General features: G+C 36.1%; 1 protein-coding gene across 2 annotated transcripts in view; it reads left to right on the top strand.

The window, feature by feature from the left end:
- LOC107749432 (fibulin-2-like) overlaps nucleotides 1-15,911 on the top strand; it is a 62,966-nt gene extending 47,055 nt beyond the window's left edge. For both annotated transcript variants that reach the window (XM_016564586.1, XM_016564585.1), the window contains 9 exons: nucleotides 2,243-2,377; nucleotides 5,482-5,619; nucleotides 5,801-5,944; nucleotides 7,023-7,151; nucleotides 7,661-7,786; nucleotides 8,505-8,621; nucleotides 8,980-9,108; nucleotides 12,241-12,364; nucleotides 14,518-15,911. In XM_016564586.1, coding sequence (XP_016420072.1) covers nucleotides 2,243-2,377; nucleotides 5,482-5,619; nucleotides 5,801-5,944; nucleotides 7,023-7,151; nucleotides 7,661-7,786; nucleotides 8,505-8,621; nucleotides 8,980-9,108; nucleotides 12,241-12,364; nucleotides 14,518-14,875 — 1,400 coding nt within the window. In that variant the 3' untranslated portion in view covers nucleotides 14,876-15,911. The remainder of the gene's footprint in view (nucleotides 1-2,242; nucleotides 2,378-5,481; nucleotides 5,620-5,800; nucleotides 5,945-7,022; nucleotides 7,152-7,660; nucleotides 7,787-8,504; nucleotides 8,622-8,979; nucleotides 9,109-12,240; nucleotides 12,365-14,517) is intronic.
- Nucleotides 15,912-26,777: the final 10,866 nt, after the last annotated feature.

Here is a 26,777-nt window from a genome sequence, read left to right as displayed (position 1 = left end):
TAAATACAGGAATTTAGACAAAAATGTGAACCCAAGCTTGCAGCCATCTTGGGTGGTCATCATCACCCTCTCATCCTAACCTTTATCGATCACAGCAGCACCACTGATGTAGAAATAATGTTGACAGGCCATAATCCTGATAGCTTGCACTGAAGTCACGTCCCTTTGCAATAGCACTAACCCACTCCCCTTTGCCTCCAGTCTACAGAAATGCATTATTCATCCCATGCATTTCCTCTAATGCATTTCAGAGCACCACATTTTGAAGGCAATTCACCATATTGTTATGATAAAGCAAATTTTTTGAATAAGTGCCACTGCTCGTGTATGTTGATGAGGCAGCTTGTTGACACTTCTGTGCTGGATCTGCAACAGAGTGCAAGAGGGTGTCAAAGCTGCTTTCTGTGTGCCTTTTGGGGCTAAATAATGTGCAGATGAATGCAGGAAGCTTTAAAAAAGATGGTGATCTCACTTGCCTGGGAACTGAAGTGTGGATTTTTAAAGGGATCGTCCACTTAAAAATAAAAATGCTGTCATCGTTTACTTAAGTTCATGTCATTCCAAACCTGTAAGACCTGTAAGACTCTGTGGAACATAAAAGACCCTTTAACAGCTGGGGTGCTTGACGTATGCCCTGATATGTAAACTGTAAAAAATGGTTGTAATTTTAATGAAAAAAAAAACAAAAACAGTTTAAACCTGTTAACTCCAAAAATGGGAAAAACATTATGTACAAAGGAAAATTATGAATGGTTTAAATTACATTAAATGCAATGTTACTGTAAAAAAAAATGTTTTTGAATTTTTAATTTTCATTTACTGTTTAAACATGTAATAATGAACATGAATTGAAAAATGAAAGAAAATAATTGTAAAAATTTTTATAAGATATGTGCCACCCTATAACATACAGTGGAAACAGTAAATATATTCCCATATATTAATGAAATATATTTTATTAAAAACATTTTTATGGTGAATTTTTGTCAATGCAACTGCAGCTTGACTGTAAATTGAACAGTATTTTCTTTTTACAGTAAGTCATTAAAAATGCCCAGAATGACAGCAAATTTGCTGAGTTGCAAGTCAAAGAAATTAAACAGAGGACTTTCATTAGTCCCAATTGGCCCATCACAGCAACACAGACTTAGCCAATAGCAAGATAAAGTTACACTCTGTTTGGTTAGACATGGAGGATGAGGGAGTTTTTTTCGGAAGCCTTTTTTGAAAATTGAGTTTGTTTTTGAGTTGTTTGTTTGAGATGTCCAGCTATTTTTTGTGAGTAATCACTCTTTTTTTTCAACCTTCTCCCTATTTCTCTCAAAACAGCTCAGTAGACTTTCACATATTCACATATTAACACACATTCAAGGCTTTTAGACTTTCTAAAACTAAATTTGCAAAAAATTTAATTTAATTTAATTTTCAAGTAATTAACTAAAATTACTTAAAACTGAACCACTTTATGTAATATTTGCATGCATTGCTCTTGTCTACTTATAAAATGTATAGCTGCCTCTACACTACACAGTGACTATTATTGTGTGCTGCTGCCTGAAAACAAGGTTCACAATGTGTGGTCACTGTCATGACAACAGTGAAGTGGCTCTGATTTACCTAAAAAACTTGTTTTTGTTTGGGTGCCCAAAAAAACTTTCAAACAGTCAAATTCATTGTTCTATCTATGGTGTTACCAGTTGTTGTGTGGAACAGATAAGGTACCATGTGCTTTTTTTTCTCTTCTCTCCTAATGTGGCCAGAAGAAAGCTCAAACATTTCCACCCAGTCCCCTGAAATTATTTACTCTGGCAATAACATGACAGATTGAATCCCTTTCTTGGCCCACAAATAAGCCATTGTCTAAGCTTCAAGTAATTATTTTCTCCTCTCCCTGGGCCATGCTCGTTTTCCAATCTTGTTTAGACTTTTTTTTTCAATGTAGTCCAGAGTTATTGCCATTAATGAATCTGGCCAACCAAAGATCATGACAGTTCACCACAGTGCCAGAACTAAAGAACTTGAAGTAAAATGCCTTATGTGTGCCATGTCTAATGGAAATATGCAGCGGGCTCTACCAGTCTTTGTTTTTTACACTGCTGTCTCACCTGCTTGCTTCTCCATCAGCTTCAGCTTCTCCATTCCAGGTTTTTGTGGATGTAACTCTCCATTTGTGTCCCTGGCTCTGTGTGAGGATGTTCTACTTTGGAGCTCAGTGAAATTATGCTGTGCTTTTGCTTTGCAGATGTGAATGAGTGTGTGACAAACACGCACACCTGCCAGGCCGACGAGCGCTGCGTGAACACGGTAGGAGGGTTTGTGTGCGAGAGGCAGATCTCATGTTCGAGCGGTTACCAGCTGAGGAATGGAGTATGTGAAGGTGGGTACAGTATCAACAAATGCTCACATATACACACACATAACACACATGCAATTTTGTTTTCCTAATTTACCTAATTCACCTTTTCCTAATTTCCATTAATGACTCTCTTAGTACTTTTAAGGAATAGATATTTGCAAAAAAATAAAAAACCTTTTTAGTAACTGCAGCAGTCTGTTACCAAATGATGAACAGATAAATAAATCAGAAATAAATGTTAAATAATTTGTACACGTTTAAAATGTTTTCGAGAAAGCTAAATGTAATCCAAAAATTTGTATTCAGTTAAAAAAATTTAACTATATATTTAATTAAAATACTAAAACAGTATTTAATTTAATGTGTATCTCTTACCTATTTGACCTTATTAGATCGGAAATACAGTAAAAATAGTAATATTGTGAAATATAATTAGAAATAACTGTTTTTTATTTTATTATATTTAAACATTTAATTTATTCCTGTGATTCCAAAGCTGAATTTGCCATCACTTCAGTCTTCAGTGCCACATGACCCTTCAGAAATCATTCTGATGTACTGATTTGGTACATAAACATTTCTTACCAATATGGTTATTTTTTTATTATTATTATTATTTTTTAGAATCCGTTGATGAATAGAAAGTAACTTTTAAACATTCTTTTGTGACAATGTAAAAGTCTTTAAGTTCTTTTATGATCAATTTAATGCATCCTTGCTGAATAAATAACTTTCTTCAAAAAAAAAAAAATATTGACCTCAAAATTTTGATGACAGAAGTAATTGCATTTAGCAATATTTGTTCAAGCAATAGTGTGTATTTGGGGGTGGGACTGTCAGTTTGTGTCACCAATGACAAATGGAGAAGTGATCAGGAAAACACATTATTTGTATGTTTAGTAAGTGGTGCAAAAATGACACAAGCTTTAATTTCACTAAAAGTACACAGAGAGCATTGTTTTATTACTTAAAATATGCTGAGAGTTATGTCTGCATGAACTATGTATTAACATGAGATAAGATCAGCAGAAACATGGCAGTGGTCCAACTCTCGCCCAGCTATAAGAGCTATCCGGTGATGCATATGGACAAAATCAATAACAAACGGTCTTCCATCCTTGTCAGAGTCGTCTAGGCCACACTACTCCACAGATCTCGGACCAGTGTCTTCATCATCTAAACACACCACCGTCACCGCTGCAGAGAAGAACCAGAAACCATTCATCAATCTGTGCAGTAAAATGCTAATTTTGCAGGCCTTCGCAGTTCGAAAGAGGCCACAGCTGATTGCCTCGGGCTCTCGATTGCTAACGTCTAAAGATTCCCGCAGTCTGTTTTTACACAAAGCAGATGCCTAGACACATCTAACCATTGCCTTTGAACAGAGAAAACTTTGCAAGAGTCTGGTTCTTGTCAGGACTTGGCCTGGTGCATGCTAATACTGTAAATGTGGAGGAATAATAATCATAATAAGTGACAGAATGGAAGTAGTGGATTTTAACTAATTGCAGGCTTTGGACGTCTGAAATTAAGGGCTCACCAATAGCCATAAGTGGGTTTCATGTTGCTTAGGTAATGGTGCTAAGAAATCATATTTTACATTTTAGTTGGTGTACCAGACAATATCTATGTCTTTCTGTTGACTTGTCCTCGGGCTGCATGCTAAAACAACATACAACATGAGCAAAGCAGTCCAATTAACAAACATATGACTCTTATGAGCTGGTTCTTTTTAGTGAATCAAAAACATACAGTGTGACCAGTGCAGCCGATTCATGAACAAAAGACTCATCATGAGCCAGTTCTTTTTAGTAAATCAAAAACATACAGCATGACCATGCAGTGTGATTAATGAAAAATTGACTCATGAGCTGATTCTTTTTTGTGAATCAAAAACTCTGCATGACCATGGTAATCTGATTCCCAAACGAATCACTCTTATGAGCTGGTTCTTTTTAGTGAATCAAAAACATACAGCATGACCATGCAGTGTGATTAATGAAAAATTGACTCATTATGAGCTGATTCTTTTTTGTGAATCAAAAACTCTGCATGACCATGGTAATCTGATTCCCAAACGAATCACTCTTGTAAGCTGGTTCTTTTTAGTGAATCAAAAACCATGACCAGTGATCATGACCAGTGCAATGTGATTCATGAACAAATGAGTCGTATGAGCTGATGTGTTATATTTTTATTTATTTTTTATTGAATCAAATGATGAATGAATCAGACAATGGTAATTCAATTCCCAAACGAATCACTGATTAGTATGGTTATTTTAATTAATATGAGTTCAAAAAGACAAGATACCGGTTTGAATCCTTCTCTGAACTTATTCCATCAGAGCGGATACTGAATCAACATTTGACTCGATAACTGAGATGCAAATGAGTCGTATGAGCTGATGTGTTATATTTTTATTTATTTTTTATTGAATCAAATGATGAATGAATCAGACAATGGTAATTCAATTCCCAAATGAATCACTGATTAGTATGGTTATTTTAATTAATATGAGTTCAAAAAGACAAGATACCGGTTTGAATCCTTCTCTGAACTTATTCCATCAGAGCGGATACTGAATCAACATTTGACTCGATAACTGAAATAATATAGGTTATTATTGCTTTTAGTCGTGTCTATATAGATGAAGAAAGTTTAATGTCAACAAGTTGTGAAATACAAATTCATTTTGTTTTTACTTTAATAGTAGGCCATTGTGGATGACTATGGAGAAACTAGGGTTTGATCCTGTGAGATCATCTGCCTTGAAGTGGAAGCATGCTTTCCCGGCCTGTTATTGAGCCACAGTGCCACCTACTGTGAAGTTCTAACTTGTAATCGAGTACTGTTGTGATCTCTGTCCAAACCCATCTCCTCCATCAGATGTCTCAGATGAGCTCTGTCTATTCATTATGCTGCTATGCTTGCCAAATTTGGTGAGATTTACAGATTTTCCTGAAGGTTTTAAGAGAGGAAACTTAATTTGTTTGGACCTTATAACAGCATCAGTCTCAAAAGCTAAACAAATCTATCATAGCAGGAACCCGACTGGGTGGCGTCTTGCTGTCCGGTCCACTGGCCTGTTTTGACATCTGGTGCACTCTTTCTCTCTCTTCTAGACATCGATGAGTGTGTTATGCGAACCCATAACTGTGGGATGGGCTTCCAGTGCCAGAACACTGATGGCTCGTTCACGTGTAACCCGAAGCAACGCTGCCTCACAGGCTTCATTCAGGACTCACACGGCAACTGCATCGGTAAGACATAGTCACTCAGTGCCCCCTAGTGGACAGATGCATGAAGAATACCAAAATCTGAAAAATGCAAATGACAGCCCCATCAAGCAAAGACACGTTTATGATTAGTTTTTTTTTTACAAGAAAGTTGCTTTTTGTTTCATATGCCTTCACTTTTATGCTCTCTCTCACTTTATTTTAGACATCGATGAATGCAGCAGTGTGAAAGAACCATGTACGTCTGGCTTTAACTGCATAAATACTGTGGGCTCTTACACCTGTCAGCGCAAGATTATCATGTGCAGTCGGGGTTACCATTCCAGCCCTGATGGAGCACGATGTATTGGTGAGGACGCACATAAATATACACACCTACACCTTAACCCTTCAACTTTTTAAACTCTACCTTTTCAGACACCTTTTAATGGTTTTAGATTTTTTTAAATTTTATATATATATATATATATATAATAGATATACATTACTATTCAAAAGTTTGGGATAAGTAAGATTTATTTTTTAAGAAACTAATACTGTTATTTAGTAAGGATTACTAAAGATTATTTCAAATAAATGCTGTTATTTTGAACTTTCTATTCATTCAAGAATCCTGAATCCTTGTATCACGGTTTCCACAAAAATATAAGCAGCATAACTGTTTTCAACATTGATAATGACAAAAAATGTTTCTTGAGGACCAAATCAGCATAGTAGAATGATTTGTGAAGAATCATGTGACACTGAAGACTGGGGTAATGGCTGCTGAAAATTCAGCTTTGCCATCACAGGAATAAATGACATTTTAAAATATATTAAAGAAAAAACAGGAATTTTAAATTGTAATCATATTTTACAATATTACTGTTTTTACTTTATTTTTGATTAAATAAATGCTAAGCATGATACTTCTTTCAAAAACATTCAAAAATCATACTGACCCCAAACTGGTAGTGTACAATATTAGATAAAATATTATTTATAGATACATATTAATTATACATATTATGAATAGAACTTAATATTTCATAATTTTATTTTATTTATCCTTTTACTTGTTGATTGGTTCCCACCAACTTTAATTTTTATTTCTTTTTGAAGCGGGGCTTGACAAAAGCCAGTTCCACTTGTTTAAACAACATACCTAGGAAGTACTGTGACAGTACCATGGTAAATGATGGTATGAGATGATAATACCATGATACTGAATGATAACCTTATTCATGTACCAAGGAACCTCAATAAATACCAAGCTACTACTACTATGATGCATGTACAAAAAAAATCATGCTGTTTGTACCATGGTACAATACAATTTTGAAAAACCACTCTAGTAGCATGGTACTTTTTGTTACCATTTCTGTTAGCATATGCTAACTGTACTTGTAAAGTCTGTGAGAACTAGTAAGACTGTTGAATATGTACAGATGTAGATGAATGTCAGACGGGCACCCACCGCTGTGGAGAGGGCCAAATCTGTCACAACCTGCCCGGGAGCTACCGCTGTGACTGCCAAACCGGCTACCAGTACGACGCCGTTCGCCAGCTCTGTGTGGGTGCGTATCAACACATGCATTGACACACACAACAAATACACAGCCAAAACACAAGTTCACACAGTAGGCTTGCTGAACAGAACGCCACTTCAAAAATGATCTTACAGAATACTATGCAATACAGGAGGAAGTTTTTTTAGCATTAGCATTAGCATCTGTAACACAGGAAAACTGACTTCTGACCTTAAACATATTCAAATGTTTTAGAAGTATCTTAAACCACAGTTGCAAAATAAAGCACTTGAAGGGTTTAAAAACAGTTTGGATACCGTGACTGAATTACCCAAAAGACATCGTCTTCTCTGTGATTAGCCAGACTAACAGTGTGCATATAGATGAAGCTGACAGCAGCTCATGCTCCATAGAGCGTGCAGATTATCCTAATGTCTTATCTCTTCTACTCCTATAGCAGAGTGAAATAAGACAGCAAGGCAGGGAGAGAGAGATGCTCCCCAGACTACAGTATGTTTGTAAACTAATGCAGTTCTCTGCATCCTTTCTGCTGGCAGATGTAAATGAGTGTTGGCGGTACCCGGGCCGCCTGTGCGCCCAGACCTGTGATAACACGCCGGGCTCCTACCAGTGCTCCTGTACCACTGGCTTCTCCCTGGCCTTTGATGGCAAGAACTGTGAAGGTACATCCATTTGCACTTGCAGAATTGAACACGGATGAGTCTGCCTGCGAAGAATGTGTTGTGTTCTGACAGTATGAATGTTCTTTCTTTCCAATTAAAGTGAGACACGAATAGAGTGAAAAACAAAAACAGACGAGTGAACTGTCAGCTGAAGAGTTTTCTAGAGGACTGAAGCACACTCTTTTTTTTTTACTAGTTCCATCATGGCCAGATCCATTCATTTATTCAGTTTGTTTCAAGGACTTGGCGGGTGACATAGCCTGAGGAACTTTTCATGAGGTGACTTTTAGTGTGGTTTCAGAGGGACAACAGTATTAAAATAAAAATATACTCCATGTGCCATTTTGCAGAGTTAGTAGTTTAATACAATATTTTTTTTCATGAACATGACAGTTGAATATAAAAAACAGCTGTTCATGTTCTCCATTATGATCTGAGAATGATCCATTAGTCATCTATAAATAGTGCAGAATTATAAATATTTCCTCTTTTTTATTATTTTTTCATTTTATTTACATCTGCCTAACCATTTTCCCAGGTTTTAATTAGATTTTCAATCCCAAATTTTCAGAGTGGTATCAGACTTTTGGACCCCATTTTATATTTGCGCTGTTATGACACCCTGCCAGTGTGCACAAGACTGTAATGATTCATGCAAATTTGTACAAACAAACCGTTTTTAATCCAGAAACTTGATGTTTTCTGTGTTCTCTCATAGATATTAATGAATGTGACAACAATCCCTGCAGTCAGGAGTGTGCAAACATTTATGGCTCCTACCAGTGTTATTGCCGAATGGGCTACTACCTGAAAGAGGACGGGCACACATGTGAAGGTGAAGTGTTATCAATGTCCTTAAGCCAGGAAATAGATTAAAATGAGTTTTCATCAATCCATTCGTACCCATTAAGGATTAAAGTACAAGGACACATTCCCATTATACTGTATGTTGATTAAAGAGATGATGGGGATCCTCTGATGGTGATATGAGATCGATAATGTCTTGAATATTTTAATAAGGATGGATTTTTTTCAGCACAGTGTAGCAATTAGTGTGTTGTTGGCACATTTTCTTAAACACAAATCTTTCTGGTTAATGGCCAAACCCATCTCACAGTGGTTTGTTGTGATGTTCTTTATAAATGGCTAGTTTTCTCAGTGATAAAGATGAAATGCTCTTATTTGTTCTCTAGATATCGACGAGTGCTCACAGAGCATTGGAAACCTCTGTGCATTCCAGTGTGTGAATGTCCCAGGTAGCTACACATGTGCCTGTCCTCCCCATGGTTACTCTATGTCACCTAATGGACGCACCTGTCAAGGTAACACTAAAGTGATATATTACTTTATCTTATTACATATAAGTCTTTGCTTCATCTTCTGTATAAATAAAAGCACATAGCATAACACTGAATGTTTAGGATTTATGTTCTGATTATCCTATTAAAAGGATAGTCTTCCCAAAATGAAAATTCTGTCATCATTTACTCATCCTCAAATCGTTACAAACCTGTATGTAGGGGTGGGCGATATGACCAAAATCTTATATCATGATATGAGTAATTTTATTTCACGGTAACGATATATATATCACGCTATAGTTATTTTTGCTTTAAATAAGCTCTTTATGATAACAACATTTTTGATACCATAGAAATTTCATAATTATTGTTACCAGTGTCAATCACAAAAAACACTGCATATCCTTCACTGTATAAATTAAATATATATTTCTTCTTATTAAAGTTATAAAAGTGATTTAGTCAAGAGCAGTGAGAGATTTTCTCTCTTTTGTTGTTTGATTAACATGAACGACAGACAGCAGGAATATTAGACTGCTGTCACTTTAAGAGCTGCCCAGATCCAATATACTGTTACACGTGTGTTTTCTTTCTCAGCTGTTTTCTTTTACTTAAGACCTAAATTACTGTGTTTACGAGGATACTTCAAAGACGGGCATTTTGACCCATACAAGTGTGTGTATTTAACCGTTCAAGGCCTATAAAGCGGCAAAATAACTCAGTTCAATACTCCAACGCTCTATGAGCACCGTCTTCACTTGTACGCACCTCTCTGACACCGTGTTGCCAGATTGGGTGGGTTCCTGCCTTTTGAATTTGATTGGGTGGGTAAAAATTGGTTTGGGCGGGTGGACAAAATTTGGGGTCAGTTTGGCGGTTTTCAAACATCTAAATTGTATAGGCTAATTGGTTAACAAACAATACACAAGTGTGCATATAGGCTACTGCATCAAATCTGTCATCATGACGTTTCTAAACACACACCCACTGCAGAGTCGGCTGATGCTGATGTTGACGTTGCCTGCCACACTTTTAGCCAGTCAAAAGGGATCAGCAGACAGACGTGACGATTCATGAGTTGAGGGGTTTTTAGCATGATAAAGAATCAGATTTTGAATGTATAGCTGTATATTCAAGTGATCACAATGCCAGAGTGACCCAAATATAAGTTACACGGTAAAGAGTGGGAGAGTGACTCGATGTGAATTACACCTGTGGAGGGAGATGACATGAAGGCTCTAATATCATTGTAACTCTGAAGTCAGAGCACAGTTGAATAATTGAATAAAAATCGAAACTGAATATGGGACTGTGCCAAGTTCTGTATTATGTTCTACAATATATACTTAACGAAAGACTTCATCTAGTTCTGTCTGAAGTTAAAATATGACACGAAGGTAAGCGCATTACTGTTTTTAATTTTTTATGGTCGGATTATCTTACAGTATACATATCAATGAATGACACCGTTTTAACTGTCATTGTGTGTGCATGAACGAGTGTGAAATACCTGCTAATTACTTTGCTTATTCCGATCACTTATATTGAGCACTTTTTGCATTTAAATTGGCTTATTCTGACTGTTGACATTGAAAATGATGCACATGTTTTTTTTTTTCGAGGGTATCGGTCAATTTCTTGATTGCCGTTTTGACATAATGTCTGTCTGCATATTTTAGTGATATTTGGTAATTCTCTTTAGTGTATTTGCCCTGATTTTATCCGTTTTCCTGGGAAATGTATCTATTTTTATATTATTTTGTTTTAAGGAGTTAAAAATGGTCCTTATCAATGCCTTGATTGACATGGCAATAACATTCTGTCACATTATTTTGAGAGTTATCGTTTTGGGCGTTTTTTTGTTGAAGTGGGTGGGTTTTGGTGAGGTTTGGAGGGTTTTGGGCTGGAAATTGTCCATCCAATCTGGCAACACTGCTCTGACAGAGCTCAGAAACAGTCTCTCAGAGTTTCGCGTGCATATATGATTGTGTTTCATCGGCTTAAAATCACTTGTTTTAAAACCGCAATGCTTAAAAATGTGTGCAAATGATAGGTTTTGGTGACCACGTAGCACAGCAACATCACATGAGCGTGTAACCGTGATAGAGACGATAGTCCAAAACCTCTACCGGTTAATCGTGTCTACCGGTATATCGCCCACCCCTACCTGTATGCATTTCTTTCTTCTGCTGACCAGCATTCTGCAAAACATGACATGAGGGTGACTAAATGATGAGAGAACTTTCATTTTTGGGTGGACTATTGCTTTAAGGGTTGTTGTCGTGGTTTATGTTTTGTTATGTTGTATTATATTATTGTTTTTTTATGTAATGATGTTGTTTTATGTTGTGTTATCTTATTGTTTTATGTTATGTTGTCGTTTTATATATTTAACAGTGGCTTATACAATACTAAATATTAATAATAAAATATAATTAACCATATAATCATGCATAGTTTTGATAATATAATTGTAATGTTATGCTGGGTACAAAAGAGTGTAGTTGAGGCAAGCATCTATATGCAAGCAATTCAGAACATAAAACAAAAATAGCAAACAAATTCAAAACACTAGCAATAGTAGAAACTATATATATATAAAGAACTATATAATGTAATATAATATAATATAATATAATATAATAATTTCCCCCATTGATGTCCCTGGTCTCCATTCACAAAAAGCAGATTGTACATTCTGCTAAATATCTCCTTTTTGTTTTGCACAAGAAAGAAATGCATATTGATTTGGAATGACACAAGGATGAAGATAATATAATTTTTGGGTGAACAGTTCCTTTAAACTGTGGTTCATATTCTAGCCAACACCTTTCTAAAGCCAAATGCTACAAACTCAATTCCGAGCCTTAATTTCTCTAATTGGCACATTGTGTTGTGAAGAGCTAACCTCAGGTTCAACACAGTGCTGCTTAGTGTCCTCCATCAGTCACTGAAAGATCACGAAATTGACAAAACTCCCTCAGGCTCTCAACATAGGAAAGTCGATGAGAGGTGAAGAAGTAGTGAGGACTAAAAAGAATACTTAGGAAAGGAATAATGACATGAAAGATTTAAGCAGTCTCAGAAGTCTCAGTTTTTGATCGAATGGATTTATGACATCAATTTAGCTGTTGTCTTCCCTTTCGTTCTCAGATATTGACGAATGTGCCATTGGATCGCACAATTGCTCTGCTTCCCAGACTTGTTTCAACATCCAAGGAGGCTTCCGTTGCTTGTCATTTACATGTCCAGACAACTACAGGAGAGTGTCAGACATGTAAGTATGGCCTGCGGATTTTTTCCCAACCACATTTATCATGCAGAACACATGTGGGCTCCAACAGTGAACCTGCCAGCGTGGATGGACCCTGTCCAACTCACCACCGTAATCAAAAGTTTCATAACTCTTAAAGGGATAGTTCACCCAAAAATAAACATTTTGTAATTCAAGGCCCGATCACACCAGGAACAATAACAAACTTAAAGGGATAGTTCACCCAAAAATGAAAATTACCCCATGATTTACTCACCCTCAAGCCATCCTAGGTGTATATGACTTTCTTCTTTCAGACAAATACAAACGGAGTTCTATTAAAAAATGTCCTGGCTGTTCCAAGCTTTATAATGGCAGTGAATGGTGGTCGAGATTTTGAAGCGAAATAAAGTGCATCCATCCATCCATCAAAAAAACTTTATAACATTTATAACCTTTTTGGAGCTTTTAAGCTTTGATTACATTGACTTCCAATGGAAAGTAGAGACCTCTCAGGTTTCATTAAAAATATCTTTCTTTGTGTTTCGCAGATTTGCCAAAGACTTATGGGTTTGGAAAAACATAAGTGTGAATAATTGATATTAACAGATTTTTTTTTGGTGAACTGCCCCTTTAATACAAGAAATAAATGATCTGTCCGATTTTATCAAAAAATAAAGTATTATTACATAATGGTGAAACTGGAAATCATCCAGACGCACATGCACACCTGCTGTACTGGCTCTGTACATCTGCATTGCTTAGAGCATAAATACATTCACTATAGCATCCTTGTGCCATCTGTATTGACGCTGGCTCCTTACAGAGCATGGTTTCTGCTAAGCAAAGGGAATGGAGGCAGATTGCTTTGATTAGGCAGTAGTTCAAACACACACTTCTGGCCAGTGTCAGCATGGACTCTGATTGGTGGGAACTCATACTGCTCACCATCAGCCCTCCTGAGATTCGCAGATCTATCAGAGATTTAACTGCAGCTAGGAGTCAGCAGATCCAAAAACACCTGCGTTGACTACGTTGTGGTCATTTTAGGAGACAGTATCACTGTATTACTCTAATGTTACCTATGTACAGTATGTCATGCTGTACAACATTTAGTTAAACAGCGGAACAAGACAATCAAGTAAGGGTGTTTTAGGTTGGTGGTCTTTATTGATCCGAAATCAAAAGAGCCCACCCCTAAGTGTCTATATGGCTCCTTCAATGCAAGCTGCCTGTTTTATCACTGAACAGCACACCTCAACCATCGATCCACACAATTTGAGGTATCATTCAGCACAAACATTATGGGATCACTTACAAGCTGAAGTTTTATTTATTAAATTAGGATTTTTTTTCAGTGCTCAAATGGATACTTTACTCAAAAATGAAAATGCCATCATATTTACTTACCCTCATGTCATTCTAATGACTCTATTTTTTCTGTTTTTAGTTTTATGTTGTTGTGTTATGTTGTTGTTTTATATTGTGTTTTTATGTTCTGTTTATGTATTTTCGTTTTGATTGATTGATTTGTTATTCCAGTGACTTTTTTTCTGTTGAACACAAAAGAAGATAGTTTGGAGAATGTTTCGTTTTGTTTAATTATTGCGAATAAAACTAAAATAAATAAATAAATAATAATAAAGTAAATAAATAAATAAACCAAAACAACATTGGATCCCATTGATTTTCATTGTATAGACAGAACAGTGAAGCATTTTTCAATAAAGTAAAAAAAATTTGATAAATGCTACAAAACAAAACAAAACTAAACAAAAGCAAAAAAAAATAAAAAACAAACAAACTGAAACAACACCTGAACCCCATTGATTTTCATTGTATGGAAAAGGCAACAGTGAGACTTTTTTTTTTTTTTTTGGGGTTTTTTTTTTTTTTTTTTTTTTTTTTAATATCACCTTGTATGTTCCACAGTAGAAAGTCAAACGGGTTTGGAATGACATGACATTTTTTGGTTGAACTATCACTTAAAGGGTGTGTTCACACTTCGCTCCGAGAGCGTTTGAAAGGGTTAAACGAACTAGGTGTGAAAACACCCTTAATGTCCTAAGAGCCATTTTAGATGTTTGACTTTAAAACATGAATTTGGCCAGGGTCTTTACAGAACAAACTCTTACACATTCTGTTTGCCAAAACTCTGACCTCTCCCCTGCTTTTAGACGCTGCGAGCGAATAAGTTGCCCCAACTTCCAGCAGTGCCAGACCATGCCATCACGCATCACATACTACCAGCTGAGCTTCCAGACCAACATCATCATCCCAGCTCAGATCTTCCGCATCGGACCCTCGCCCGCCTACTCGGGTGACAACATCATCATCAGCATCCCGCGAGGAAATGAGGAAGGCTACTTCAGCACACGGAAGCTTAACAGCTTCACGGGCGCAGTGTACCTGCACCGGCAGGTGCGGGAGCCGCGGGACTTCCTCATCGACGTGGAAATGAAGCTGCTGCGTCAAGGAACTTTCACAACTTTCCTGGCCCGCATCTATGTGTTCATCACAGCAAACTCCATGTGATATTACACTCGTCTAATGACGCCTTTGATTCCGCATGGTGCTAAACTCTTCAAGCTTTTGCCTTGAAGTTGTTTGTCATCTGGCAGATCTTTAGGCTTCTGTTTGCCTAATGGATTTTGCTCAGAGAGACTTTGATGGGACTCTCCCACTGGGATCCAACCTCTTTTTTTTTTGTAGCGTTAGAACAAACAGGATGGAGTACAGAGACTGACAGAAACATTTGGCTTTAAAAAGTCCTGGTTTTTCCTCTTCAAATTTTGAAAGTACTCTACACCAGCTGCTATTTATACTGTACCTTGATTGCCTGAAACTGCTTTTTATAGCACTTCATTACTTTTCTAACAACACTATGTTTCTCCTTGGGGGTTGGCAGAGTAGAGCTGAGGTAGAGTTACACATTTGTAATGGCTGTCACAGTTGCTCCATAGGCCGTTCAAGTACTGTGCCATTTAAACATCAAGTAATTTCACAGCTCATTCGAAATAACTGATAACTTGAAAATGTATCCGTGATAATTCACCTCCTGAGTACCTCAGTTCAGAGCACACCAGCCTACGAAAGAGAACATGTTTGTAATCATTGCGTTAAACACTTGCAATTAAAAAGGTGTATGATTGTTATTATTATTTCTAATGTTTGTTTCAAATGCGCTTCCTTTGTAGTTCTTGGTGCTAATATACCGTTTTGGAAACATTTGACATGCATACATGAAGAGTGTGTGAGCTCCAAAGCAGCACTGAGAATGTTTTCATTGTTATACGTCTTTTCGTATGTCTTTACTTTGTAATACTGGACCTGTTTTGATGTATTACTGTCTTGAAAATCCGTCTCAGGGTTAAAGCATAAAATCATCTCGATATATTCTCTAACGCACAGCATATCTGAAATCATAACAAAATTCTACTCATTACCGAGAAACATATTAGGTATCAACATAAAAGCGTTTCATACTCAGATTCATGGAACAACCAAATGCATCAGTGTAATAATGCAGTACATATTATCTGCCTTAGTGGATTCAGTTCTTCAATAAAGCAACATCAATCCTTTTATTAGTTAGTATATTAGTGATTACTTCAGATGTTTGTCACTTCATTTGTTTGTTCTGTTTGATTATTTTATTAAAAGTAAAAGATCACCTCCTAGTGGGGAAAAGAGGAACTATAGCTTGTGGCCTGAGGCTCACTTTGATGATGATGATATAATTGCACTAGTAATGAAGCATTTTATTGTACTATCAAATGCATTTAAAGTCAACTTGAAATCAAAGTTAATCCATGTTCCTCCTGGTCTTTTTGTGAACAATTTCTAAAAAGATTAAAAAGAAAAAAGGTTTCTTTGTGGGCTTTTGAGAATGTTAATCAATTGCTTTTGCCACATAATAAAAAGCAGGCAAAAGCACGCACATCGATCTCAACTGGGTGGTCGACTAAGAAACAAGTGGAACAATTTTTTTAATGTAAAGTCGGCAACACCAAAGCTCCAAAATTATAAAAAAATATATAAATAAAAAAAAAAACATTCAAAAAACCAAAATTTTTGATACTTTTGGAGCTTTGGTGTTGCCGACTTTACATTTAAAAAATGTTGCCACATAATAAAAAATTGATAAAAAGGTAAATTCTGTATATCTCACAATTCTGACTTTTCTTCTTGCAATTCTGAGTAAAAAAGTAAACTGCGACTTTTTATCTCACAATTCTGACTTTTTAATTCTCTCAATTGCGAGTTTATATCTCACAATTCTGACATTTCTTCTCAGAATTGTGCTATATAAAATCAGAATTGCAAGATATAAACACAGAATTGAAAAAGATAGACTTGCAATCGTGAGAAAAAAGTCAACTGTGAGAAAATCACAGTTACCTTTTTATTTTTTATTTTTTGAACAAAACAAAAACAAAATTGTTAGATGTAAAATTAGAATTCTAAGAAAAAAAAGGCATAAACAGAATTGTGGGAAAGTCACAATTCTGAATTTATATCTTGTAATTTTGAGAAAAAAGTCAGAATTGTGAGATAAGTCACAGTTACTTTTTTAATGTTTTTATTCCATGGCAGAAACAAAAAAAAAGCCACTTTGCACAATCTAAACAAATACCAATGAATAGAAACTGCCGTTCCCCATATTTTCTCATTAAATGTTCTGTTTCACTCAGAACTACATCATATTACAAAAGTAAAATGAGTTGCAAACAGCATTTCACTGTCAGGAAATTGCCTAAAGACCAAAAACAACTCTGTACTATGTGTTACCATTTATATTGGAAAGGTGGGCTGTTTTCAGCTTTTGCAACAGCCTGCAGAGTCGAGGTGCTTTGCTCTTTACCCCTCTCATTGTGCTTTCCATCGCAAATTCTCATCAGACCTTAGCGCTATCATTTTCTGTCACACCCTGGAGGCCGCTCAACCCTGCCTTTCATTGTGTAGGTATCGGAAAAGGGTGTGCATTGTTCAAAGCCGGCAGCATGGTCGTGTATGTAGTACATCCCTACAGATAACCTCTGGCTGCTATCGGCTAAGTGGGATGAATGATACGATTCGTCAGCTCAACAGCACACCGTAAATCACATTGAAACCAGCCTGGTTTAAAAAATCAAACAAACAAATAAAAAAAAACCACTATTTCCAGGAAGTAAGCGTATCGCAATTGCTATTGAGAGCATATTTACACCTTATATTCAATGACATGTCTTATTAAACAGAATGGCTTTAATAAAAGTGACTACATATCAAAACAATAACAATAAGATTCATATATCACTCTGATAGTAATAGCCTATGGCCATATATCACTTATGGAGCAGTTGCAATAAGTTCCATTTGATAGTGTCGCACTCGCACGGGTGGCCCCGGTCCTCCCTGTCGACAGTCGAGGCTCAAACACTTCCGGCCATTGAGATGCCATCCTACACACACTTAGGAGTGTGCTGCTTCTTACAGATTATCGTCTTCCCTTTTCATGCTTATCAGTGAGACTAAAAATACATTATAGTGTTTTTGGGAAGCAAGTGTTCAGCCCAAGGAGGGGAAGCCACTGAGAGACACATTGGCTATTCCTATGATAAAGATGCTCAAAGGAAGTTATGAACCTTGTGATAATTTTCACACAAAGTCTTGATGAATCTAGCAATTTGATAATACCTAGAATATCAAAATCAACTGCGGGCGGCAGATCCTTTTCCTATTTAGCGCCCAAACTCTGGAATAACCTACCTTACATTGTTCAGGAGGCAGACACACTCTGCCAGTTTAAATCTGGATTAAAGACCCATCTCTTTAACCTGGTTTACACATAATGCACTAACACATTTCTAATATTCAAATCTGTTAAAGGATTTTTAGGCTGCATTAATTAGGACAACCGAAACCGGGAACACTTCCCATAACACCCGATGTACTTGCTACATCGTTAGAAGAATGGCATCTACGCTAATATCAGAGGCTGAATTCGGAATAGCATATACTGCCATTATTTACTATTTCTGCCATATATTTATATAACAGTAGAATACTAGAATGCTATTCTGAATTCAGCCAGCTTTTTGAACGAATCTGATTAAATTGTCTCGTAAGACTCATAAAGTTGTTTGTCTTTACCTAGTGGTAACTATAACGATGCAAAAAGAGTCATAAATCCCCACTGCACAGCTAAGGCAAACTGACACTCTGTCCTTTATCTTTTTTATATTACATTTTGATACTGATATAAATCCAATAAAAGAAGATTGACAGTCTGTCGGGAATGCATAAACACAGACAAATTTTGCAAACAGTGAAAAGTCCCATAGTTCTGCACAATATTATAAAAGTGAAACCTTTACTTGAATGCCTTGCGTCTATGAAATTGTAGAACTGTCAGCCCCAAGATTTGGTATAATCAATTTCGATGGCCACTGAAAACGAACGTCAAACCTTCCTCCCCCAAAAAAGAAAACTGTTATGTAAAATGCATAACTGAGATCTGCAAGTACTGTCGTGCTTGTGCCAAAAATGCAAGTTAATTACTGAAGTGGATCATTTACTGTGCTATTCCAATGCCCTTCAGCAGCATCTGCTTTGATTTTTTGATACCAATCAACCGAAATTTACATCTTTAATCTGCGTGCCTTCAGCTTCACAATTTATTTGTCTTTACCTAGTGGTAACTATAACGATGCAAAAAGAGTCATAAATCCCCACCGCACAGCTAAGGCAAACTGACACTCTGTCCTTTATCTTTTTTATATTACATTTTGATACTGATATAAATCCAATAAAAGAAGATTGACAGTCTGTCGGGAATGCATAAACACAGACAAATTTTGCAAACAGTGAAAAGTCCCATAGTGCTGCACAATATTATAAAAGTGAAACCTTTACTTGAATGCCTTGCTTCTATGAAATCGTAGAACTGTCAGCCCCAAGATTTGGTATAATCAATTTCGATGGCCACTGAAAACGAACGTCAAACCTTCCTCCCCCAAAAAAGAAAACTGTTATGTAAAATGCATAACTGAGATCTGCAAGTACTGTCGTGCTTGTGCCAAAAATGCAAGTTAATTACTGAAGTGGATCATTTACTGTTCTATCCCAATGCCCTTCAGCAGCATCTGCTTTGATTTTTTGATACCAATCAACCGAAATTTACATCTTTAATCTGTGTGCCTTCAGCTTCACAATTTAGTTCTTTTCACCCTTGAAGCTTACTCTTCTCAATCCTTGCCTCCAATCAATGAAACTAGTAAACCATCTGAGCTCAGTCAATATGAACTTAAAGAGGTAGTAATTAAATGAAATTGAATTGCACAAAGGTGGTTTCTGTGTGAGAGCATGTAAGCTGGTAGGCCTACTCACACCCAGCCACTCTTTAATCCAAAACGGGTATCTGAAGATAAAAGGCAAGATCATTACCTGTGCGTGGTGAGCTGGGTCAAATCGAAGGCTTTCAACAGTGCCTGGTCACTCCAGATTCATACTAAGCATTGTACTTCAAACGCCTTGGAGTTAGACATCGGTTCCCCTCAGAAGACCTTCCAATGCTCCTCAGGTCAGCATTAAAGCATGATTCTTTATTGCTTTGGCTGTTGGCACTGACATTGGCAGGACGTTTGGCCGACAAACGTCAGAATATAGGCGTCACTATCCATTTATGTCCACTTTCATCAATCAGTCTGCGTGGTAGTGATGACAAAAACATGCAGAATGTTGGAATCCGCAACAAACAAATACACAAACCCAACAAATATATATTTTTTGTGAAACTTTGTGATTTGTAAATGCCATATTAGCGAGAAAGAGATTTCTTATTTAGTTCCTAAATTAAACATGTTTGAATGAATTGGTTAAGTGAATGAATCAATGACTCATTCAGGCATACATCACTTAGGCTATTTAAATGTATCAGTGGCTAAATTCGGAGTAACAAAGTGACAGTAGGCTATTCTTCTTATTTCTGCAATTTCCTTATAGTCCTAAGTAATAAATAGAAAGAATGAAAATGAAATTGCTTATTGTTCATGGCTAAAAGAATTGTTGTATGAATATTCAATGAGTCATTCATTAATACACTTGTTTCTTTCCTGAATGAATGAGGATTGTGAATGAATCGTAAATGATAAATTATTCACTCAGTAAATGATTCACTGATTCACTCATCTCACTTGTCGCCACCTACTGGTGTAAAAACTGTCCTTTCCCTGTTTTATATTACACTTTATTACTACCGTAATCAAAATATAAATGAATTAAAAAATGTAAATAAAAAAAAAGTTAATGCACATTCTGCTCAGAAAAGCTTCCGGGGGAAACATGTGGCCAGAAAATACACCAAAAACATACATATAAACTGTTTAAACTCTTTATATATATATATCTGAATCCATCCGTGTCCTATAGGCAGCCATAATTAAATTATTTAAACAAATGTTTTCTTTGTTTTGAAGGAAAGTTTTAAAATGGCAAGATGTCTTACACTGATCTTGGATGTTGACTTCTCTAAATCCACTAAGACAAAATTATAATAATGCTCGGATCATAAAGAGAGAGGGATTTGCTTTAAAGGGCAGTATGTTTATTTAATTACTATCCTGTGGCCGTTAAAGGAATGTTCACTTGCACAACACACTTGCGTAACCTGTTTTAGTATCAGCCCATCAAATACTATATGCTCACATTTTCCATTCCAGCATGAGCAAAAATACAGTGCCTGTGTAAAAACAGCAGAAAGCACAGAGTTCAAATCTTTGACCTACTGTAGGGTGTCAATATCTTCTAGGATCAAAAATTTTAATAAAAACAAAGATATGTCAGCTTTTTATATAAAGGGTAGTCATTTAGGTTATTTTGTTTGTCTAGAGAGCTTTGATATATGGTTTTTATCTATGTTTAGCATAGCAACACCAGTAAACCCTATGCGTGAGAATAATCCATTTGTTTGTTGTTGTTTTAATTAAACAGGGATAATCTGTTTTATCTTCCTCACAAAGCATTTATTTGTTACACAATATTTCTTTCAAGCATACCTTTGTGTTTTGCAATAATCCATAATAATTCATCTGAAATACAGCTAGAGTAAAGTCAAATTGTATCAGATACAAACAGTGAGTCACAGCTCCTATTTGATTTTTATCTCTTTGTAATGGATATAATTACACCAATTTCAGTGGAGGTAGTGAAATATTATTCTTGGAGAGGGCCATAGCAGAGCAACAAAAAAAATCCCCTAATTTACACAAGCCGGTTTTTTTTTTGTGGTTTTTTTTAAGAGATACAAGATGGTATTCTGACTAGAAAAGCCTATTACACAATGGAAACCGTTTATCTGCTATCAAAACCATTTGCAGTGTGCCATATTAAATAAAAAAGAGACTCACTCAAGACACTACATGTTGCACTAATTGCACTGTGTAATTATAGCTGGATAAAACAAAAACTCTGTCCATCTTCATTTTAGGCTGCAAAGCAACAAAATGTGATTCTTTTAAAGGGGGATAATTCTTTTCTATATCCACTGTGTATATATTTGTGACCCTGGACCACAAAACCAGTCATAAGTCGCACAGGTATATTTGTAGCCAACAATATATTGTATGGCTCAAAATTATCGATTTTTCTTTTATGCCAAAAATCATTAGAATATTACGTAAAAGATCATATTCCATAAAGATATTTTGTAAATTTCCTACCGTAAATATATCAAAAATGTATTATCATTAGTAATATGCGTCGCTAAGGACTTCATTTGGACAACTTTAAAGGTGATTTTAATCATCTTTAAAGATTATTTACTTATCTAATTGTCTTTCCCATCATGATCTAACAGAAACAAAGCTATCCTTCCCAGCTCCCAAATGTGAGACAAAGCTAAATATTACATTTTTGGTCATTAAGATTTGTTTAACATTACTTGTGTTGGCCAAAAGTGTACAATATTGCACAAATTGTTGTGGTGAGGCGTGAATGACAGTAAATGTTGTGTGGTCTGTAGGAGAGTGAGTGACAATTTAAGAAGTATTTACGCTCATGAGGAAACATATTAATAAATGGAGCTCCTTCATTTGAGCCGCTGTATGTGTGTGTGGATTTGTCAGGTGCAGTTCTGGAATCAAATAACAGGCGTTTCATTTATCCACTGCGGAAGTTCAACTGATCTGAGATTGTAAATTGGAGCAGGATTGAGGCATGGGCATGTGAAATAAATTGTTATTATCATAATGCCTATATGGGTTAATTTTCCTTATCTGTTCTATCCAGCTGGCATGTAGGTGTCATGAGTAACACACGTTTAAGCATCATAGATATTTCGCAACCCATTCCTTCACCCATCAAAATAAAGCAAGAAAGATGTTTACAGACATCAAGACAAGTGACACACAGTACAGAACATTTCACATCAGGAATAAAAACTGACAAGAATGATATCATAAATCGTTTCAAAAAAATATTTTTAAGGCAGGTCCAGCTTATGCACATTCAAAAGTAAACAAACAGACAATGCCTCTATAACAAATGTGATTGACACTTTTAACTGTAAATTCAATTCAAGCATGCTTAAGTTAAAATGCTAAACTGCTAAACTGCTCTTTTGATAATTTTGGCTAAATGTTTTACTGGAGGTCTGAATCCGAGTTATTCCACAAAAGACTTGGAATTAATCCACCTAGCTGCATCCCTGCTTTAGCTAATAAATCCAGCGGCATCTTGGTGGTCCACAGCAGTTCCTCACCTGACCGTGATCCCACAGGTCAATGCATCAGTTCACAGAATACGGTTCAGAAATGAGGCTTCAGTGCAGCCTAATATAGCTTAACATTCTGCTGGTGTACTGAAGGCTTGTCATTTAATCAGTCATTGGGTGGGCTTTGAATCATCATCGCTGAATCTGTGAGAACAAAAATTTATTATATCTTTTTTTGTATTTTATCATATCATCTTTTAATATCTTCTGATAGGTTACTTTGATTTCCATGCACATGTACACTCTTATCTGTTCTCTCTTTTTATTTATTTTCAATTAATAATTTTTATAACTTTTTAAAACCAAAATAAGGGAAAAATGATAACATCACAATTGTCTTTTTGAATGCATATTTTTTTTTTTTTTTTTTAATGATGTAAACTGCAATAAGTTAATATGTATGAAATAACTGAATAATAAAAATGACTGACCTCTGAATAAGTTTTACCACCAGGCCAGTCTGTTAAATGTAATGTTTTGCTATAATATTTTTTGCATAAGTAGGCACCACGAAAGAGGGAAAACCTATCAATAACAGTGAAGTGAAGTGAAGCGAAGTGATGTGTGGCCAAGTAAGGTGTCCCATACTCAGAACTTGTCCTCTGCATTTATCCCATCCAAATGCACACACACAGCAGTAAGTACACACACACCGTGAACACACACCTGGAACATTACTACTTTCATTTTACATTTTTTCAGCTTTATGGAATGCATCTCAAAAAGTTTTCCGACAGCAAATCATCTTAACAATTTTCCTTTCATATCTGATGTTTTTCTATGCACAAATACTCTTGTGAATAATGATTATCTTTTTCCATGTTTGATGGATCATCATTATACCCACATTCCATTCCCGTTCTCTCAACTATTCCATCTTTAATTAAGTGAGAAAAATAGTTTCTCACTCAAATCTTAAAGCTGAAAGCATCCTCGAGTAAATGCATCACCACTTATAGCACATGGAAATATAATTTATTTAGTCTGAATTGTTGGGGTGAAATAATAGTAAATTGCAGTGAAATGTGAAAAAAAAATCTCCAAATTACTCTAATATGTCCTATTTTAAAAAGTCACTGAACTTTTAAGACATAAAACATTGTATTTCCTCATCAGTGTCACAATACAACCGAATAATAACGATAGAGAGCGCTTCACTGGCTTCAAATATCTCTTTTTAATGCAAGGCCTAATGTATTTTTTACCACTTTAGGAAATGAGTATCATTTAACTTCTTTAACATTAGGGGCTTTATTAGACATATAAAAATATCCTTTGTTGGGTTCAATAATTGCAATTTACTTATGTGCAATTCATAATACAGAGCATTGTGCTATTGGCTCAACTCAAAAAATGCTCATGTATTTGGAACCGATTTCTTTATCTGAGGTAGACAATATGGAAAAAACAAACAAAAGCCCTTCGGCTTTTACTTTTTAATATGTTTGGCTTGATTGCATTCTCTGTGTACATGCAGTTTTATTAATGAGCTTGTGCTAAGCAGAATGCCCAAGAGTAACTAAGGAGGGCAATCATATTGCAGAAGTGATGCAAACAGCTTCAGCATGGCTTCCTTTGATCCCTATTCAGTGAAATAATTGTAAGTATGAAGCATGAACCATAAAGGTGCATTTTTTTTTCTTTTTTTTCTTTTTTTGGGACGTTGTCCAAGCTAAATAAATTCAAGGGCTTATTTATATCATCACAGGCTCATCCATTTAAATCTGTCACACAAATATCAATGCAAACAATGTGTCAGCTCTCTTCATTCAGTAATAGATGGTTTGTGCTTTCAACTAGTGGCATGAAACAAAAAGAATGATACTGCAGTTTACAATATTTTATATTCGTAATGTCAAGAAGAGAAGAGAAGTGTCTTATCATCTTTGTCTAGAAAACTTTATTTGCACTCAGAGAGCTCTGAAATTGATTTGCTTTGTCTTTGAGCATCCTTCACAGTCAAATCTGGTCATAACAATCCCTAGTGTTTTATAAAACATGTGACCCCTGATCCCTACACTTGCAATTGCTCATTAAAGGGGGCATAACACACACAGTTTCACCCAATCTCATGTTAATCTTGAGTATCTATAGAGTAGTACTGCATCCTTCATATCTCCAAAAAGTCTTTAGTTTTATCATATTTATAAAAGAAAGAAACATCTTTAAGATTCTCTCAGGAAAAAGCTGAGCTCCTGGAGGCGCGCCTTGGGCGGAGCTAAAGAGTGATGAGCACTTGGGCGCCGAATGCCAACAAAGCAGACATTTGATGCCGTTTCCCTTACCGTCTGCAGTTCTGAATCATGACTGGGATCTTTTATCGATGTGCAAATCCAGCTCGAACTGGGTCTTGTTTATAAAACGTTCGTCAACAAACACACTTGTGAAACTCTGTTGCTGCCCCCCGGAAAAACAAACTGTATCCACTGTTTACATAACGCTGGGTTCTTTAGGAAGCTGAACAAAGTTATCTTTCCCTTACAACCAACAACACACTTCTTTGGATTGGAGACATTCCAAAGCCGTTGATGGGCGCGATATTGCTCTTGCTCTGGTCAATGCGTGCGCGGGCGCGTTTTTCCGGGAGAAATGTACGGTTTCCGAGAATACGACAAATCCGAAAAAACAAATTAACAAGTCAAAAAACACAACGACAAATCAGGCAAACCGGAAGAGGTAGGTATAGTTTGAGACAGCGCCATTGGTTTGGGATTACTCACCTCTGACGGTAGAAAGTTTGGAGATGGTATTTAAGTAGCTCAGTTTAAACGTGGCACAGATGGATAAGTGTGTGTGTAGTTGGCTTTTTGACGTGATCGACCCGGGTTCGATCCCGCCTTTTGCCGAACTTTTTTTTCCTCCCTTTTCAAATCTCGTATTAGCAATGGATTCTATTTACACTAAGTGAAAATAGCAGTATTTTTAGGAATATGCTATTTACACTAAGTGCAAATACCTATTTACACTATGTTAAAATAGCAGGATTTCTACTATCAAGTATACTTACTACTTGTTGCAACTAGTGGTAATTATCTGCACTTATGCAATAATAACGTATTGAGTGTAAATTATAATTTTAATTATTAAATGGATGCCACCTTATTGGTACAATAAAACCCTCCCTACACCTACCCTAACCCTACCCGATACTTTATTTTCAACTTTTTGATTATTTCCTTAATTTTTATTGAAAATAAATGCCTTTACGATGTGATACGAGATTTGAAAAGGGAAAAAAAAAAAGTTCGGCAAAAGGCGGGATCGAACCCGGGTCGATCGCGTCAAAAAGCCAAGGGCACGCACTTATCCATCTGCACCACTGAAGCTGATGATTTACAGCCACTTTTAACTAAATGTAAATAGACACCCCGTATATTTTATTCCAGAGTAAGGGTAATTCATACAATACATTTAAACTGAGCTACTTTAATACCATCTCCGAACTTTCTACCACGACTGCTGTTCTTCGGCTGGTTCTTCCCTGTATACGTTGATTGACAGATGTCTCGTCCAGTCAGCGGTGAGTAATCCCAAACCAATGGCGCTGTCTCAAACTATACCTACCTCTTCCGGTTTGTCTGATTTGTCGTTGTGTTTTCTGACTTGTAAATTTGTTTTCGGATTTGTCGTGTTTCCTGACTTGTTATTTTGTTTTCGAATTTGTCATTGTGTTTTCTGACTTAT

This window comes from Sinocyclocheilus rhinocerous, unplaced genomic scaffold (assembly GCF_001515625.1).
Source record: "Sinocyclocheilus rhinocerous isolate Xijiao unplaced genomic scaffold, SAMN03320098_v1.1 scaffold889, whole genome shotgun sequence".
Taxonomy (NCBI): domain Eukaryota; kingdom Metazoa; phylum Chordata; class Actinopteri; order Cypriniformes; family Cyprinidae; genus Sinocyclocheilus; species Sinocyclocheilus rhinocerous.
This window is presented reverse-complemented; position numbering and strand designations above follow the sequence as displayed.